Source organism: Chrysemys picta, chromosome 1, assembly GCF_011386835.1.
Source record: "Chrysemys picta bellii isolate R12L10 chromosome 1, ASM1138683v2, whole genome shotgun sequence".
NCBI classification, from domain to species: domain Eukaryota; kingdom Metazoa; phylum Chordata; order Testudines; family Emydidae; genus Chrysemys; species Chrysemys picta.
The window spans coordinates 307392053-307409611 of record NC_088791.1 but is presented as its reverse complement, the minus strand read 5'-3'; the positions used below and the strand labels follow the sequence as shown (position 1 = coordinate 307409611).

Genomic DNA, 17559 nt, shown 5'->3' with positions numbered 1-17559 from the left:
GGGAAATACACTTTTTCGTGTAATTCAGGATGTGATAACTAAAATAAAACTATTTTAAAGTTTGTTTGTAGATAACAAAGTTTACTTCTTTTCCAGAGACCTGGAAACTATAGAGATTCCAAATATAAATTCAAGAATGTTTCAGCCCCTGAAGAACCTTTCCTACATGCATGCATGGAAAATAGCAGACATCATGGTGACATTTCTTTAGCATATAAGAATGTACAAAGTAGCTCTGATTATTAAGTCTTTCCATATTATTAAATACTAAAATATTTGTCACAATGGAGTCCAGTTTCTGCAAAAAATGTTAAGTATATCATTTTATACAAATAAAATAAAGAAAAATACATTTTCTCCATGTAATTCATATTTCCATAGGGCATCACCCCTCTCTTCCCCACACTGTAACCACTTTTATGACATCGGGTGGTGGGGGTTTCTGCCTGATTACTTGGAGTTACGTATACTTCTGGGAAGCAGAATAGCTCTTCAAGTGATTAACATCATAAGAGAGGTAGAGTTACCCAAAAATTTACTGTATGCAAAGAGTACGTATCTTTTGGCTGGGGGAAGAGCTGTATATGTTTGTGCAGACAGTTTCACGTGACTATTTTCCTCTACTGTCATGTCTCAGTAGCTTCATAACATGTCATAGCTTGTAGTACTATTGGATGCCTCTGAACTACAAAACCCTTTTTTTAACCTGTTTTTGAGGCAGAAGACCCCAGCTTATGGATCATGTTTTCTCTCACCTCATTGACCCCAGCCAGGACACATACCACAAGGTCTCTTTCCTCTCCAAGGCAGTAACTATAGGGTCAATCCCACTCTAACTGAACATCTTTAATCTTTTGCTCTAGCGCTTCATTCTAGGCTGCCTTTTTTTTCTTTTGTGGCTCCCTCATAATATTCACATTCAGGGCCGGCTCTACCACCGTTTTTGCCGCCCCAAGCAAAAAAAAAAAAGCCGCTCGGACTGTGCCGCCCCAAGAATGGACGGAATGCCGCCCCTTAGCATGTGCCGCCCCAGGCACGTGCTTCCCCCTCTGGTGCCTGGAGCCGGCCCTGTTCACATTTGCTACCTCTCTACCATGACACACAAAGTAAGCAGTCTGCAGCAAGTGTGCAGTGTTCTTCTTCACTTTGTTTCTAGAGCTCAAATTATACTCTGTCCGACATCCCTCAACTCTTCTTGAAAACTGAAAGCTTCATAATTTTCCTAGCTTCCCCATGCCATCCAAGTGTGAAACTTAAATAGATTTCTGTATGATTGGCAGACCCACCCACTAAACGGCTGGGTCACACCTACATGCTGTCATTTGGCATATCAACTTTCATACATTTCACAATAATTTCAGAAAAACAGTGTCTTCTAATGAATATTTTCCCATTTTAATTTTATTGCATATTTGTATCTTTCATATTTTTATACTTTTGATATTCGTTAACAATTTATTATCCACGTGCATCATTTCACAAATAGAGTGGGAAGTTTTACGATTATAGATGGATACAAACACTGATAAAATGTTTGATTTTGGAATTTGATCTTTATGCCAATATTTTGTTACAGCCCTTTAGGGCCCCAATTCAGCAAAGCACTCAAGCACAGGCTTAACTTCAAGCATGTGCCTAAAGCATTCCGCAAAGTGCTTAACCAAATGTTTGTTTCACTGAAGTCAATGGGATTTAACATGCTTAAAGTTTAGCATATGCTTAAGTGCTTTGATGTATTAGAGCCTTTATGCCCAGTCCTGCAACCCTTATTCATGCTAGTAGTTCCACTGAAACCAGTGGAATTACTTGCTTGACTCAGGGTTGGATGATTAGACCCTTTGTTAGCAGTTGGTGGTAAGAGTATTCTTATGATTTTGTGTGATTCACAATATATTAATGTTTGTTTTTTTCTTCAAATATGCATGAGGTCTTCATTGGGTATCTTATAAACTTAGCTACTGTTCTTGCATATGGAACATAACGTCTGAGTTGACAAAATATGCAATAATGCCTTCTTGTGTATGTCAGACCAAGATAAAGCTTTTAGAAGGAGAGATCCATGAAACAAACTCTGTCACTCTAAAGGTTTGGGAGGTGTTAGAACCAAGAGCATAGATGCTACTATAAAGTATTATAAGTTATATTTCCATGGACAGCAGGTATCATAGACTGTGAGAGGCTGTGCCTCCCCAAACAGCCAGGTGTGGCCCCACCCAGAATCCGCCCTCAGACCCCCCCCCCCATCCTGCTTCCCACTCGGTGTTGCTCCAGTCTCCCTGTGCGGTATCCCCGGATCAGGCTGGTGGCATGCCGCCCGCCCTCCCAGCGCTCCGAGGCTGGGGAGGCTGGAGCTGTGCTGCCTGCCCTCCTGGCGCTCTGGGGCTGGGGAGGCTGCGGGCACAGCACCTGCTCTTCTGGGGCTGGGGGCACTAGCCTGCGGCTGAGGCCAGCAGTCGGAGGGCTCTGGACTCTGGCAGGGGGCGTGGAAGGGGCAGGGCCTCGGGTGGAAGGGCGTGGCTGGGGGCTAGCCTCCCCTAACCTGTGATTCACGCGCCACCAATGTATATTTTCTTTTGGTAAATATATGTCAATTAGGGCTGTCAAGTGATTTAAAAAATTAATCACGATTACTCGCACAATTAAAAAAAATTAATCGTGCGATTAATCGCACTGTTAAACAATAAGAGAATACCATTTATTTAAATATTTTTGGACGTTTTCAAATATATTGATTTCAATTACAACACAGAATACAAAGTGTACAGTGCTTATTTTATTTTTTGATTACAAACATTTGCACTGTAAAAAACAAAAGAAATAGTATATTTCAATTCACCTAATACAAGTACTGTAGTGCAATCTCTTTATAATGAAAGTTGAACTTACAAATGTTGAATTATGTACAAAAAATAACTGCATTCAAATATAAAACAATGTAAAACTTTAGAACCTACAAGTCCACTCAGTCCTACTTCTTGTTCAGGCAATCGCTCAGACAAACAAGTTTGGTTACAATTTGCAGGAGATAATGCTGCCCACGTCTTGTTTACAATGTCACCTGAAAGTGAGAACAAGTGTTTGCATAGCACTGTTGTAGCCGGCATTGCAAGATATTTACATGCCAGATGCACTAAGGATCCCTTCATGCTTCAGCCACCATTCCAGAATACATGCATCCATGTTCATGACGGGTTCAACTTGATAACGATCCAAATCAGAGCCGACCGACACTGTTCATTTTCACCTTCTGAGTCAGATGCCACCAGCAGAAGGTTAATTTTCTTTTTTGGTCGTTTGGGCTCTGTAGTTTCCGCATCAGAGTGTTGCTCTTTTAAGACATCTGAAAGCATTCTCCACACCTTGTCCCTCTCAGATTTTGGAAGGCACTTCAGATTCTTAAACCTTGGGTCAAGTGCTGTATCCATCCTTAGAAACCTTCTTTTCGTTTTGCCAAATCTGCTGTGAAAGTGTTCTTAAAACGAACATGTGCTGGGTCATTATCCATCACTGCAATAACATGAAATATATGGCAGAATGCGGATAAAACAGAACAGGAGACATACAATTCTCCCCCAAGACGTTCAGTCACAAATTTAATTAACACATTTTTCTTTAACAAGCATCAGCAGCATGGAAGCATGTCCTCTGTAATGGTGGCCAAAGCATGAAGGGGTATATGAATATTTAGCATATCTGGCATGTAAATACCTTGCAACGCCAGCTACAAAAGTGCCATGCGAACGCCTGTTCTCACTTTCAGGTGACATTGTAAACAAGAAGCAGTCATCAGTATCTGCGTAAATGTAAACAAACTTGTTTGTCTCAGCAATTGGCTGAACAAAAAGTAGAACTGAGTGGATGTGTAGGCTCTAAAGTTTTACATTGTTTTATTTTTGAGTGCAGTTATGTAACAAAAAAACTACATTTGTAAGTTACACTTTCACAATAAAGAGATTGCACTTCAGTACTTGTATGAGGTGAACTGAAAAATACAATTTCTTTTATCATTTTTACAGTGCAAATATTTGTAATTAAAATCATAATATAAAGTAAGCACTGTACACTTTGTATTCTCTGTTGTAATAGAAAACAATATATTTGAAAATGTAGCATAACATCCACAAATATTTAATAAGTTTCAATTGGCATTCTATTGTTTAACAGTGCGATAAATCATGACAAATTTTTTTAATCACAGTTAATTTTTTTTAGTTAACCATGTGAGTTAACTGCGATTAATCAACAGCCCTAACGTCAATAGCTTTAAACTTACTATTATTTTTAGTATACATTGGGAATGAACTTTTCCACACAAACCCCTTCTGCAGAAATGGGACTTCCTCAGAAACCACATTCCATCTGGCCTAAGAAGTCAGAATTGTCAGCTCAGTAACATATATGAGATCCAGTCTGCTGAGGGCCTTAAATGTCAACTATCAACTTACAGTCCACACACCAGCAGTCTGATAATGCAGAAAGCAAAGTAGTGTCCTGGCAAAATCTTTTCTGCCAAGACATGGTAACAGATCTGCATCTTTGTCAACCCAGTATGAAGAAAAGGAAGGCAGCAGAATTGGATTAGTGCAAAGGGATGCATTAGGGTCACCAGTTCAAAGTAGCCACATTCTCAAAACAAAACCAGCTTTGAGCTGATTTGACAAAAAGCCTTCTAATATCAGCCACAGATCAAGGGCTTCACACTGGCGGCATGTTACACTAACTAATGCGAAATGCTATTCACATTACACCTCCTACTTAAACCAATAGGCATAATTTTGATTGTTAGAATTTCCTCTCTTTCACTTCTTTAGGTGTAATTGCATATCTAATACATAACTGTGACTTTGACCTGTGCTTGAACAGCAGTTTTATATGTTCATTTCTTTGCTTTCAACTATTTCAAAAATTTTCCGTATTGTTCCTATGCACTCCATGTGCAAATGTGCACACCATTAACAGATGGGATTTCATCATTTGAGAACCTCTTGGCTAATGTTCTTAGAGTATTTGTCTGGGTCATAGCTTGTGTTACCTGTTTTGGAAATCTTTTTGTCATTGGAATGAGATCATTTATCAGTGCTGAAAACAAGACGCACACCACGTCTATCAAAATGTTGTGTTGTAAGTATACATTAGTGGTATTATTTTTAAATCAGACAGACCATTGTACTATGTACATTAGAGTATTCAACCATTTACATTATAGATAAAAATATAAGCAAGGCATTAACTTCAAAATATTAGCAAACTTTGCTATTTTTGTCCCATTTTCCAATATTCTAAATATAAGCAGAAAGTTGCTTTTAACCCTTAAATTCAAATGGTCAAGATGTACAAGAAGAGTCTATGCAGCCTAATGGTTTCACTTTATTAATTTTACTGTTAATTTTACATCCAAGAAAACAGAAAGATTAACCAGTGCTAGACTGGCTATTGCATGCATTTTGTGATGTGCCATGCCATCTTATTCTTCTCAGTTTTGGCACCAGCAATTAGTAAACTTCACTGTGGTTTATAAATTCCATGTTTCATAATTAGCCAGAAAATTATATTGACTCCAAATTAATGCACCATATTTTGTCTAACAATAATTTTGGAATTAAGAGCCTGCATTTGAACAATATTAACACAGGGCCAAATTTAGATCTGCTATAAACAAGTGCAACTTCTTTAAAGTCAATTTATACTGGCTTCCATTTATAAAATGAGTGTGTGATGCTGCCCTCTTCTAGCCTATAGAGAGGATATGGAATCTGATTCTACTTCCAGGCTAAGAGAATTCTCCCTTGGCTCAAGTAGTACTAGCTTGTAGTTTCATCTCCCTATCTGTATGTGATTTTCAAATGAGAGGTGTCGGTTACCTGCAGTTCATAGATTTACTACAGTGCCGTAACCCAGTATTCATGGCATGATCTCAGACTAGGTTGACCAGATGTCCCAATTTTATAGAGACAGTCCCGATTTTTGGGTCTTTTTCTTATATAGGCTCCTATTACCTCCCACCCCCTGTCCCAGTTTTTCTCACTTGCTGTCTGGTCACCCTATCTCAGCCACTTCCATCAAATTCATTCTGATGCCACAAACTCTGGGTTAAATTACATTACTGCATATGTCAGCCAGGATCTGGCCAATTCTAAGAACATTTTTAGTATATAAATCTTTAAATTTAATAACTATTTTTAATAAACTCTGAACATTTCTTTTTAAATAGGTACTGATTGTCTGATGGGAGTGTACTTCTTCTCCATTGAAGTCTTTGACATTAAATACTGTGGACAATATAAAAAATATGCTGTGCTGTGGATGGAGAGTTTACCATGTCATATCATGGGTTTCCTGGCCATGTTTTCTACAGAGGTCTCTGTCTTGTTGTTGACATATCTGACTTTGGAAAAATATTTAGTAATTGTCTTTTCCTTCAGTAATATCCGACCAGGAAAGCATCAGACAATAATAATCCTTGTATCCATATGGTTTATTGGATTTGTAATAGCAATAATCTCATTTTGGGATGAGGATTTTTTTGGAAATTATTATGGAAAAAATGGAGTTTGTTTCCCACTTTATTCTGATCAAACAGAAGAAATTAGAGGCAAGGGGTATTCTCTTGGGATTTTTCTTGGTAAGTTTAATATTTTCATACATCTTTATTACTTGTTTCTCTTATTGCACTACAAAAACTGATTTCCAGACAACAGAAAACTCATGTATAGTAGATATATTTTTACAGTGGTCCCAATGATTGTTCGACAGGCTTCCTGCTTCTGAAGTACTTAATTTTTTTTCCTGCTAGTTTTTGTGTCTTTTACTAGTTGCTCTTCAAATTCCTTTTTGGCCTGTCTACTTATACTTTGACACATGACTTGCCAGAGTTTATGTTCCTTTTTTATTTTCCTCAGTGGGATTTGACCTCCTATTTTTCAAAGATGTCTTTTTGTCTCTACCTACCTCTTTTACTCTGTTGTTTAGCCATTGTGGCATTTTTTTGGTCATCTTACTGTTGTTTTTTTATTTGGGATATACTTATAGTTTGAGCCTCTGTTATGATGTTTTTAAAAAGTTTCCATGCAGCTTGCAGGCATTTCCCTCTTGTGATCATTCCTTTTAATTTCCATTTAACTAGCCTCCTCATTTTTGTGTAATTCCTCTTTAAGAAGTTAAATGCTACTCTGGTGGGTTTCTTCTATATTCCCTCACTTATAGGGATATTAAATTTAATTAAATTATGCTCACTATTACCAAACAGTTCAGCTATATTAACCTCTTGATCCAGAACCTGTGCTCCACTTAGGAATTGCCTCTCCCCTTGTGGGTTCTAGGACTAGCTGCTCCAAGAAGCAGTCATAAGTGGTGTCTAGAAATTTTATCTCTGCATCCCATCCTGAGGTTACATGTACTCAGTCAATATGGGGATAGTTGAAATCCCCCATTTTTATTGGGGTTTCTGTTTATTTAGCCTCTGTAATTTCCATGAGCATTTCACAGTCACCATCCTGGTCAGGTAGTCAGTGGCATATTCCTACTGCTATACTCTTATTATTCAAGCATGGAATTTCTATCCATAGAGATTCTATGGTACTGTTTGATTCAAGATTTTTACTATATTTCACTCTATATTTTATTTCACATGTAGTGCCACTCCAACACCAGTGCAACCTATTCGGTCATTCCTGTATATTTTATACCCTGGTCTTACTGTGTCCCATTGAGAATCATTGTATCAGCAAGTTTCTGTAATGCCTATTATATCAATATCCTCATTTAATATCAGGCACTCAAGTTCACCCATCTTAGTATTTAGACTTCTAGCATTTGTAAAATTTGTCACTATTTAGTTGTCTGCCTTCATGCGATGTAATTGAATGGGACTCCTTTTTGTTTGACTGTTTCTCTTCAGTTCCTACCTGTACTTTATCAACTTCTGTCCTTTCCTCTTTATTAAGATATAGATTATCCCCTTTAATAAATCCTCCTTAAGGGATGTGTCTGTTCAAACCATGTGCTCCTCTGCACCTGTCAGCTTTCCTCCAGTTCTGACTTAAAAACCCCTCTATGACCTTTTTAATTTTACATGCCTGCAATCCGGTTCCATTTTAGTTTAGATGGAGCCCAACCTTCCTATAAAGACTCCTCCTTTCCTAAAAGGTTCTCCAGTCCCTAATAAATCTAAATCCCTCCTCTGAACACCATCGTCTCATCCACACATTGAGACCCTGAAGTTCTGCCTGTATAACTGGCCCTGCATGGGGAACTGGAAGCATTTTCCAGAATGCTACCAAGGAGGTCCTGAATTCTAATCACTTACCTAGCAGACTAAATTTGGCACCCAGGACCTCTCCTCTACCTTTCTACCTAATGTACCATGACCACTGTCTGCTCCCAGCACTGCATATAAGTCTGTCTAGATGTTTCGAGAAGTCTGCAATCTTTACACCTGGCAGACAATTCACCATGCAGTTCTTCCAGTCATCACACATCCAACTATCTATATTTCTAATAATCAAATCCCTCATTACTATTACCTGTCTTTTCCTAATATCCTGGGGCCCCTCCCCCAGAGAAGTATCCTTAGTATTCCTGCACAATAATGGGGGCCCCTCTCCCTGGAGAGGTATTCTCTGTGTTCCTCTACAAGAGGATTTTTATCCAAGTCCACTTTACAGTCCACAAGTAGGAGTTGCATGCATATCAGCAAGGGAGGTTTAGGCTGGACATTAGGAAAAAGTTCCTAACTGTCAGGGTGGTTAAACACTGGAATAAACTGCCTAGGGAGGTTGTGGAATCTCCATCTCTGGAGATATTTAAGAGTAGGTTAGATAAATGTCTATCAGGGATGGTCTAGACAGTATTTGGTCCTGCCATGTGGGCAGGGGACTGGATTCGATGACCTCTCGAGGTCCCTTCCAGTCCTAGAATCTATGAATCAGCTGGCATGATTTGGTGCTAACTCTTGCAACATTTTCTTGTCTCTCTTTATGTGCAGCTCTGCTCCCTCCATGCTGTTTGCTGCAAGAGAGGAGCACATGGCCCTTGGGGAGGCGGGCTGGATTTCTGTAATCACACCCTATGTTTGTAACATATACATATATTTGTTAATATATAGGTCATACTATGGAACAATAACTTTTAAATAAAGAGGTTCAATGGAAGGACGGAAAATAGTTGTTTATGAGAAGTCTTACACAGAAGGCAATTGAGGAGAACAAACAAAGTCTTATTAATGTATTTGTAATGAATTTATTATTGTCAAATTTTAATATCAATAAAATATTTATAAGAAATCATCTTCCACAAAAGAATTTTGATATCCTCCTATTAAGCACTGAAAACAATATTGGATTCTTGATTCTTTAAAAAGGGATTGGGGGGGACAATCTAAAATAAACCCCAAAATTTGCAAACAGTGTTTGTGGATGGAATAATTTAAACATTTGAATCAGCAACCTCTGAATTTTTCTTTTTTAATAAGCCAGTCCTACTGTGAATGCAGCAAAAATAAAAGTATATCTAAAACAGGTCCTATTTCTGCAACCCTGGTCATGCAAGTAGTCCTTACTCAACAGAATAGTCCCATGAATGTCAATGGGATATTCTGTATGAGTACAGACTGTTCACATAATACAGTAAAGTTTGTAGACTGGGACTCTAGTGAGTCCCAAGTAAAAATGACTAAGGCTCTGATTCAGCAAAGTATTTATATATGTGCATTGCTCATGTACTTAAAGTGATCATATACAAACCAGTGGGGCTACTTATGTAGCTAACGTTACACACTGCTTTAGAATCTTGCTGAACTGGGGCCTAAAACAAAAACAAAAATTATCTCTTCATTTGCCTGAGCTTGCACTAAAACCTCCTTGGAAGAGATCAAGATCTCGCAAAAAGGTCATTCTGTCAGTTCCAGGAAAACTGCCTCAAACCAAAATCTTTAAACTGAATAGTTTAGTGTAGCAAGAACACAGAAGAGAGTTATCTTCCCCCACCAACAACTGCTGTGTCATTTTATATTTACAGCTCATAACATTTGCAGTGAACATGGAAATGCAGTATATCCCAAATCAGTGCTAAGTATAATGGGTTTTTCAGCAGGATGCCTCATCACAGAAGATTTCCATCATTCATATTTTGGTTCTGTTTTTGAAAAAAGAGGCGAGGCCTTCTTTGCGAGCTCATACCTGCCAAGTGGCATAGCCTGAAGCTTTTTTCTTTTTTTCTTTTAACTGAACAGGGGATTGCTACATGAGTTTGACGTAGTCTTTGGAAAGTTTATTGCCCTCACACTTGTGACTCAGGAGGGGAGTGTGATTCTGGACAAACATCAACCCTATATTTTTGTTTATAGTTATTTTTTGCCTGTTTTGCTAAAAGAAAACCTGGGAACAGTGACCAAGAGACAAAAAATGGGGATAATTGTTAAATATAAATATTTTGGCAGTGTATAAATGTGGCTTAGGGAATGTGGGGCAGAGGGAAGACAGTGTGCCAAGAGTTTGACTAATGCTTAGTCTTTGGCATGGTGGTGTGTATTCCATACTAGAGTTTTTATTTAGTTTTTTTATGGCTGCTTATTCCCAGTTCAATTTATAGCCTAGCTAGGGAAATGATTCCTCAGATTCTCTGTGTTAATATTATATGACTGCTATTTTCTGCTATTATACTGCACCTAAGTTATCTGCTTTTGTAATTTGATGGTTTGATCCATTATGATCCCCAGTGAGGACTAGGTTGAATGGTGGTTGGGGATACCTGATTTTACTAATTTATAAAGTGGAAAGGTTTCAAAAGATTTGGAACCATCATGTTGTGCATACAGTGCAACTATGTACAGGAAAGGCCCTAAGCCTTTGCCAGCCTGGGCAGAAAGCGTTTTCTGCACCCCATGGAGCAGCAAAACAAACAAATAAAATGACCAACTGGCACAGCGATATGACACCCCCTGGAAATTGGTGCCCAGACTGACTCCCCTGCTTGCTGGCCCCTAGAATTGGCCATGGCTATATAATTGAATTATCTTATTATTGTTAGCCGTGTCCCTGCCCCCACTTCTTTCCCTCCTTTTGTTTGTTACATTCACTTGTGTCTTGTATAAAATTAGATTCTACACTCTTCACAGAATGGACCATGTCTTCCTATGTGTATATGTGAGGTTGCAGTGTGCAGATGATACAAAATTACTCTAGATCAGAGGGTCCCCAAACTGTGGGGTGCACACCCCTAGGGGGGCACAGAGGAAAGTTCAGAGGGGCGCAGCTGGGGCCTGGTTCAGCCCTTATGGGGGATGGGAAGGGAGCACCACCCAGCTGTGCTCCTGGCCCTGGCTGGTCCTGGCCCCAACTCCAGCTGCTAGCCTCGCACCTAGGGCTCCGCTCCCGGCCCCACACCCGGGGCCCCAGCTGCCAACCCCGTGCCCAGAGATCCATGCCCGAGGCCCCAGCTGTCTGGCCTGCACCCAGGGATCTGCTCCCCACCACGGCTCCCAACCCTGTGGCCGAGGCCCCGGTTGCTGGCCTCAGCCCCGCTCCCACCTCTGCCCACTGCTGTGGCTCCAGCCTCAGCTCCCTTACCCCATCTGCATCTTCCCGTCCTGGAGCCACGGCCCCGCTCCTGGCTCAGGGTGGGAGGTACACAGAAGGGTAAGGGGGGGCATGAGGTAAAAAGGGTGGGGACCACTGCTCTAGATAGTTAAGTCCAAAGCCGACTGCGAAGAGTTACAAAGGGATCTCACAAAACTGGGTGACTGAGAACAAAATGGCAGATGAAATTCAACGTTGATAAATGCAAAGTAAAGCACATTGGAAAACATAATCCCAATTATACATACAAAATAATGGGGTCTAAATTAGCTGTTACCATTGAAGAAAGAGATCTTGGAGCCATCATGGATAGTTCTCTGAAGTATCAGAGGGGTAGCCATGTTAGTCTGAATCTGTAAAAAGCAACAGAGGTCCTGTGGCACCTATAAGACTAACAGAAGTATTGGGAGCATAAGCTTTCGGGGGTAAGAATCTCACTTCTTCAGATGCAAGAAGAAGTCTTGCATCTGAAGAAGTGAGGTTCTTACCCCCGAAAGCTTATGCTCCCAATACTTCTGTTAGTCTTATAGGTGCCACAGGACCCTCAGTTCTCTGAAAACATCCACTCAATGTGCAGCAGCAGCTGTCAAAAAAGCTAACAAAATGTTAGAAAGCATTAGGAAAGGGCTAGATAATAAGACAGAAAATATCTTAATGCCACTATATAAATACATTGTACACCCATATCTGGAATAATATGTGCAGTTCTGGTCACCCCATCTCAAAAAAATACATTAGAATTGGGAAGAGTGCAGAGAAGGGCATCAAAATGAGGAGATTAAAAAGATTGAAACTGTTCAGCTCAGAAAAGAGATGACTGACAGGGGACATGATAGAGGTCTACAAAATCATGAATGGTGTGGAGAAATAGACTAGGGAAGTGTTATTTATTCCTTTGCATAACACAAAGGGGGTCACCCAATGGAATTAATAGACAGCATAACAAATACTTCTTCACACAACACACACTCAATCTGTGAAATTCATTGCCATGGGACTTTCTGATGGCTAAAAATATAACTGAGTTAAGAAAACATCTAGATATGTTCATGGAGGATAGGTCCATCAATGGCTATTAGCCAAGATTGTCAGGGATGCAACCCCATGCTCTGCTTGTCCCTAAACCTCTGACTGGCAGAAACTGAAGCTGGATGACAGTGGATGGACCACTCGATCAATTACCCTGTTCTGTTCATTCCCGCTGAAACATCTGGCACTGACTAGTTGGAAGTCAGGATACTGTGCTAGATTGGTCTGACCCAGTATAGCTATTTTTATGTTCTTATGTTCTTAACAAAACCTGCATTGATTACACCGGAAGAGCCATGAAGGCCAGCATTCCAGCAGATTGTACCACTATGGGCACAGGGGCTTAAGGCAATGATATTTTGAGTAGTATCCTGAGTTCCTTATACACCATCACAAATTTATACACACACCCAAGAGTAATACATGTTTCATGTTTGCATCAGTAGCCAACCATATGGGGATAAGCTGAGTCCCTCTTTACAGTTGCCTTAGAGCAATGTTTAACATGGTTCTGACTAAACTGTATTATAACACTGTTTGTCAGGGGCAAATGAAAATTTGGGCTATAGCTTGGTTGTGAAATCATGTTTCTGTAAAATAGTCTAAACTGATTTTGGCCCCATCCAGACCAGCTACTCAGCAAAACCGTGTTATAAGAAGATTAGCAACAAGTGTACCAGAATTCTGGTTTTGGTTGCATTGTTGTAAATCCAGAGCAGCTCCCTTTTTTGAGAACAGAATTTGGCCCATTGCTAAAAGTCCACTTCTTAAACACAGATATGAAGCTAGTGTAGACTGGCTTTTAGAAACAAGTTGCAAATCCTGTTTTGTGCACATTCCTCTTGCAGTAATTTGTGGTGGGTTTTTGAACAGATCTGAGGTAGCTGTTCTGGGGCTAGTATAAGTATCAGCTGGGTTTGGCCCTTCCACAGTCACTATGCCATTATTTCATCCATATGCAGGATTCCTACAGATACTTTGTGTTCCAGCTTTATTGGAGCATATCTAGTCAGGGGCTCAGACCTCTGGGGAATTCTGGAAGCTATCTGTTTCTATAGTAAGTTACTACAGAATCCTTCATTTTACACTATGTAACAGAGGGGAGTACATGTACATAAGAAGGCTTTGTTACAGCAGAAAATATATAGGACATACTTCTAACAATAAAAAGCTATCTGCAGTGATGAATATTTATAATAAAGTTAGAAAGGAAGAAAGAATATAAAAATGATGGGAGACAAGGAAGATACGAGGATATCCCTTTTATAGGATTTCCTGTTTTTGAATCTTCTGTTTTTCCCAACAGGTGTGAACCTACTAGCATTCATCATAATAGTGTTTTCATATGTCAGTATGTTTTACTCCATTCAAAAAACTGCCCTTCAGACATCAGAAGTAAGAAGCAACATTCCCATGGATGCTCTATGTACTTCATACCAAAAGAAAATGCTGATTATCTTCTAAAGTTCTGTATTTCATTGTGATTTTTTCTAGGCACTGTCACTTTCTGGATAGTGATATTTATTCTGCCAATAAACAGTGCCTTAAACCCAATTCTCTACACTCTCACCACCACTTTCTTTAAGGAGAAGTTAAAGCAGTTACTGCAGAAACATCGAAGGAGGTCGGTTTTCAAAAATGACAGAAAAAGCTTGGCTACTTCAATAGTATGGACAGATGATTCCTTAATTCATGCCTCCTCTCTTAGACTTGGATTTTTAAACAAATAACTTTTGGGGGCTGAGTCAATAAGTTAATTTACGAATGATGGTTTCTCAGCAAGAGCATGAGACTTGGAAGTACCAGAATTAGTTATGTTAATCTTTTTGAGATTCATTTTGAAATGTCTTTGTCATTACCATCTTTGTATTCATCTTCCTGTAAGATAAAATGACAGCTGTTGCTTTTATCATTTCAGTTTCATGTAAAGGTTTCAGTGCAATCACACTGTGTGTTGGGGCTGAAAATAATGAGGCATTTTCATTATTCATCCCTCTCCCCATGAAGCCCTAATTCCTGATGGAATGGCAGAGACTAAATTAGCTTGTCCTTTCAGACACTAAGTGGTGCGGGAGGGGAGGAGAGGGAAGAGATGAATTGGAGTAGGCATTAAATTTTACACCCTGAAATGTTTTAGACAGTATTATAAGGTTTGAGGTCATGCAGTAATCCTATTGTCATCAGGAAAATTGGAAGCAGAACTGGTCTAAAATGACAGTGCAGCTGTGACTTTTCAGCACTGACTCTCGAGGTCAAGATTAGGTACAATTCAGAGGGTAATGAGAGGTTGGAACACTGCATTTAGTCAGTAGCCATCTAAGGGTAGGATTGCCATTGGCCACTTCCGAAGGGATCACCAGATGACAATATGTCCTTTCAGTGTACTCCCCTAGAAATGCTGCAAAAGCGATTCATGCCAGTACAGTACTGCCGTGAAGCAGTGCCAAGCAGGCAAAAATCTGGTGCCACAGTTCATATAGCTAGGCACCTCTTGTCTCAAGTTACAGTTAATGTGCACTAACCCAGAAGCCACATGGCTTTTTTTTTTTTTAATTTGCCAAGTGGTGTCCATACTTTCACTCACTTCAATTTCTAAAGAATTTCTAAAGTGATTTTTGACAATTATACTAGTAATTCCCCATTATTGTCTCTGTAACATTGAATAGATATAGATGAAGGAGTCTCCAAAAGTACTTTGCCTCAGTGAGATTGCACTGTACATTGCATGGTGTGAGTCTGGCTAATATTTCTCACCATGGGCCAGACAGACTGCTGGGCAGGGTGTCAGCATACTTCCTATGTGCCACATATGTTCTAGTTAAAGTCCTGTGGGACTTATGTAACATATAAGCTTTGTGCTTGCTCTCTGCACAGAGATTAATTTCTTTTAGCACATAACCAATCAATCACATAGGACATCAGAGTGTTATTTTTATTTTTTTTAATAAACTAAAAGTAAAACTGAGTTAACCTGCCCCTCCCCACTGTTCAAAGATAGAGCTAAGTAGGCCCCATACTTTTTTGTTTTGTTTTTTTGCTGTTTTGTTTTGTTAAGTGCTCCCTAGAGCTGAAATCATTTGTGATGGGACACCGTTTCTGCCCAGCCTGCTTCAAGTTCCCTCACTAAGAGCTGACAATCACTGAGAGCTGGGTGGAACCTCAAGAGACTGACATGCAGAGGTCACAGCAGAGAGGCAGGTGGCAGCAGAAGGTGACCAATAAATAGCTGGCGAGGGCAACCAGCAGAGCAGCAAGCAAGTGGCTGGTGGGGCGGCCAGCAGAGCAATGAGTGGCTGGCAAGGCAGCCAGCGGAATGGTGGCTAGTAGGGTGGCCAGCTAGAGCAAGTGCTCAAATGGCAGAGCAAGCAAAGTGTCTTCTTCACTGGGTGGGAGGTGAACTCACGTAGATGCACCTCTGAACCCTGAGTCCTCACTGACCAAGGACAACCACTATGAGTGGGGTGTGATGAGGGAGCAGAGAGGGTCACAGAAAAGGAACTTTTGGTTGTAGAACTCAAGAACATGAAGCAGAAGACACAGCCCCATGCACTCTGAGGTGGGTGACCTGCTCACAGTTTTATGATTATGAATCCAGCTTGTGGCATTTTCCCTAATTAATGTCAGGTGACTTCCCTCCTTTCATTAAAAGTTTCTTTTCTACACTCAGATTCTGTGCTTGCAAGTGGAGAAGTTCTGCCTCTCAGAGGTGCCCAGGGGTGGTGTGTAATTTTCCCAGGTTATTAGGTGGGGGCTTGAGCTGGTTCTGAGTTGTATCATTGAAAAGGAATCCCTAGATATTGAACTCAGCCCTGGTTGCTGCCGGCTCCACCAGGTAGAAGGGCTACAATAGCAATGCGCTATATCAACCGGCAAGGGATACTAAGATCATCCCCACTCTGTCAGGAAGCCATACTTCTATGGGAATGCTGCATTTTGCACCAGATCACACTGGTAGCTCTGAACCTTCCTGATCTTCAGAACACACTTAAAGTTGCATTTTTCAGGAACATAACTACAACGTTAAGTGAGGAGTTACTGTACAGTAATTGCAAAGTTCTTGGTTCAGGCTTGTAGCAGTAATGGAATAAACTTCTGGCTTAAGTCAAGTCTCTGGCTGCTTCCAAATCATTGGAGGATCCTCAGTCCATTGGTTAGAATGCTTCCATTAGTATAAGTTCATAGTCCAGAGGCTGGAGCAGGATAGAGGCAAAATGAAGGGGATTCCAGGGCCTTTTATATCTTCTGCCCTGTGGAGGGAAACCCATTGTTTTAAACAAAAACCTCAGCACAGCTAGTGGAAAATTACAGGTAAAAGATGGGAATTTGGAGTCACATGGGCAAGTCACATGTTCGTGCCCAATTTCGCTCAGTCATTGCAGGAAGCCATTACCTATACTCCAGACAGCACGTTTACAGGACAGTCCACTCAGGGTAAATGAGTGTCTCCCATGGTCCATTGTGAGTTAAGTGTCCTTTTGATGGGCCAGTCAATTTGAATAGTCCCTCCAAGATGTGCTGGATAACTACTTTGTTAGTTACCCCAGGAGCAAACATTTGAAATACAGGTATAGTGCCAAATTCAAATACAAAAATGATACATGTATACAGATAGCATAATCGTATCAAGCAAATCATAACCTTTTCATAGACATCTTACATGCCACATTTTGTACAAGATATATTGCAAATATATAATAGTGGTTGCAACAATGATCTATATAGTCATATTTTAATCAGATAACATCACAATCCACTATAGGCTTGTTCTTAAGTTTAGACGGTAGCCTTCTTCCCTCTTTGGTCTTTTGCTCTTGTTGTGAGTAGTGCAGAAATCATGCTTTTCCCTTGATGTGAGACTATTTTTTCTTCATAAAGTTAAAGGAAATCCTGTTATACCCAAAGTGTGGGGGGATGGGGGAGAGTGAGTAATCATAGAATCATAGAATCATAGATTATA

At 40.1% G+C, this 17559-nt stretch overlaps 1 protein-coding gene across 1 annotated transcript in view; it reads left to right on the top strand.

Moving 5' to 3' along the window:
* Positions 1–14332, top strand: part of RXFP2 (relaxin family peptide receptor 2) — a 68328-nt gene extending 53996 nt beyond the window's left edge. Inside the window, 5 exon segments of the mRNA XM_065581352.1 lie at positions 97–168; positions 4895–5121; positions 6212–6622; positions 13909–14030; positions 14033–14332. Coding sequence (XP_065437424.1) covers positions 97–168; positions 4895–5121; positions 6212–6622; positions 13909–14030; positions 14033–14332 — 1132 coding nt within the window.
* The last annotated feature ends 3227 nt before the right edge of the window (positions 14333–17559 follow it).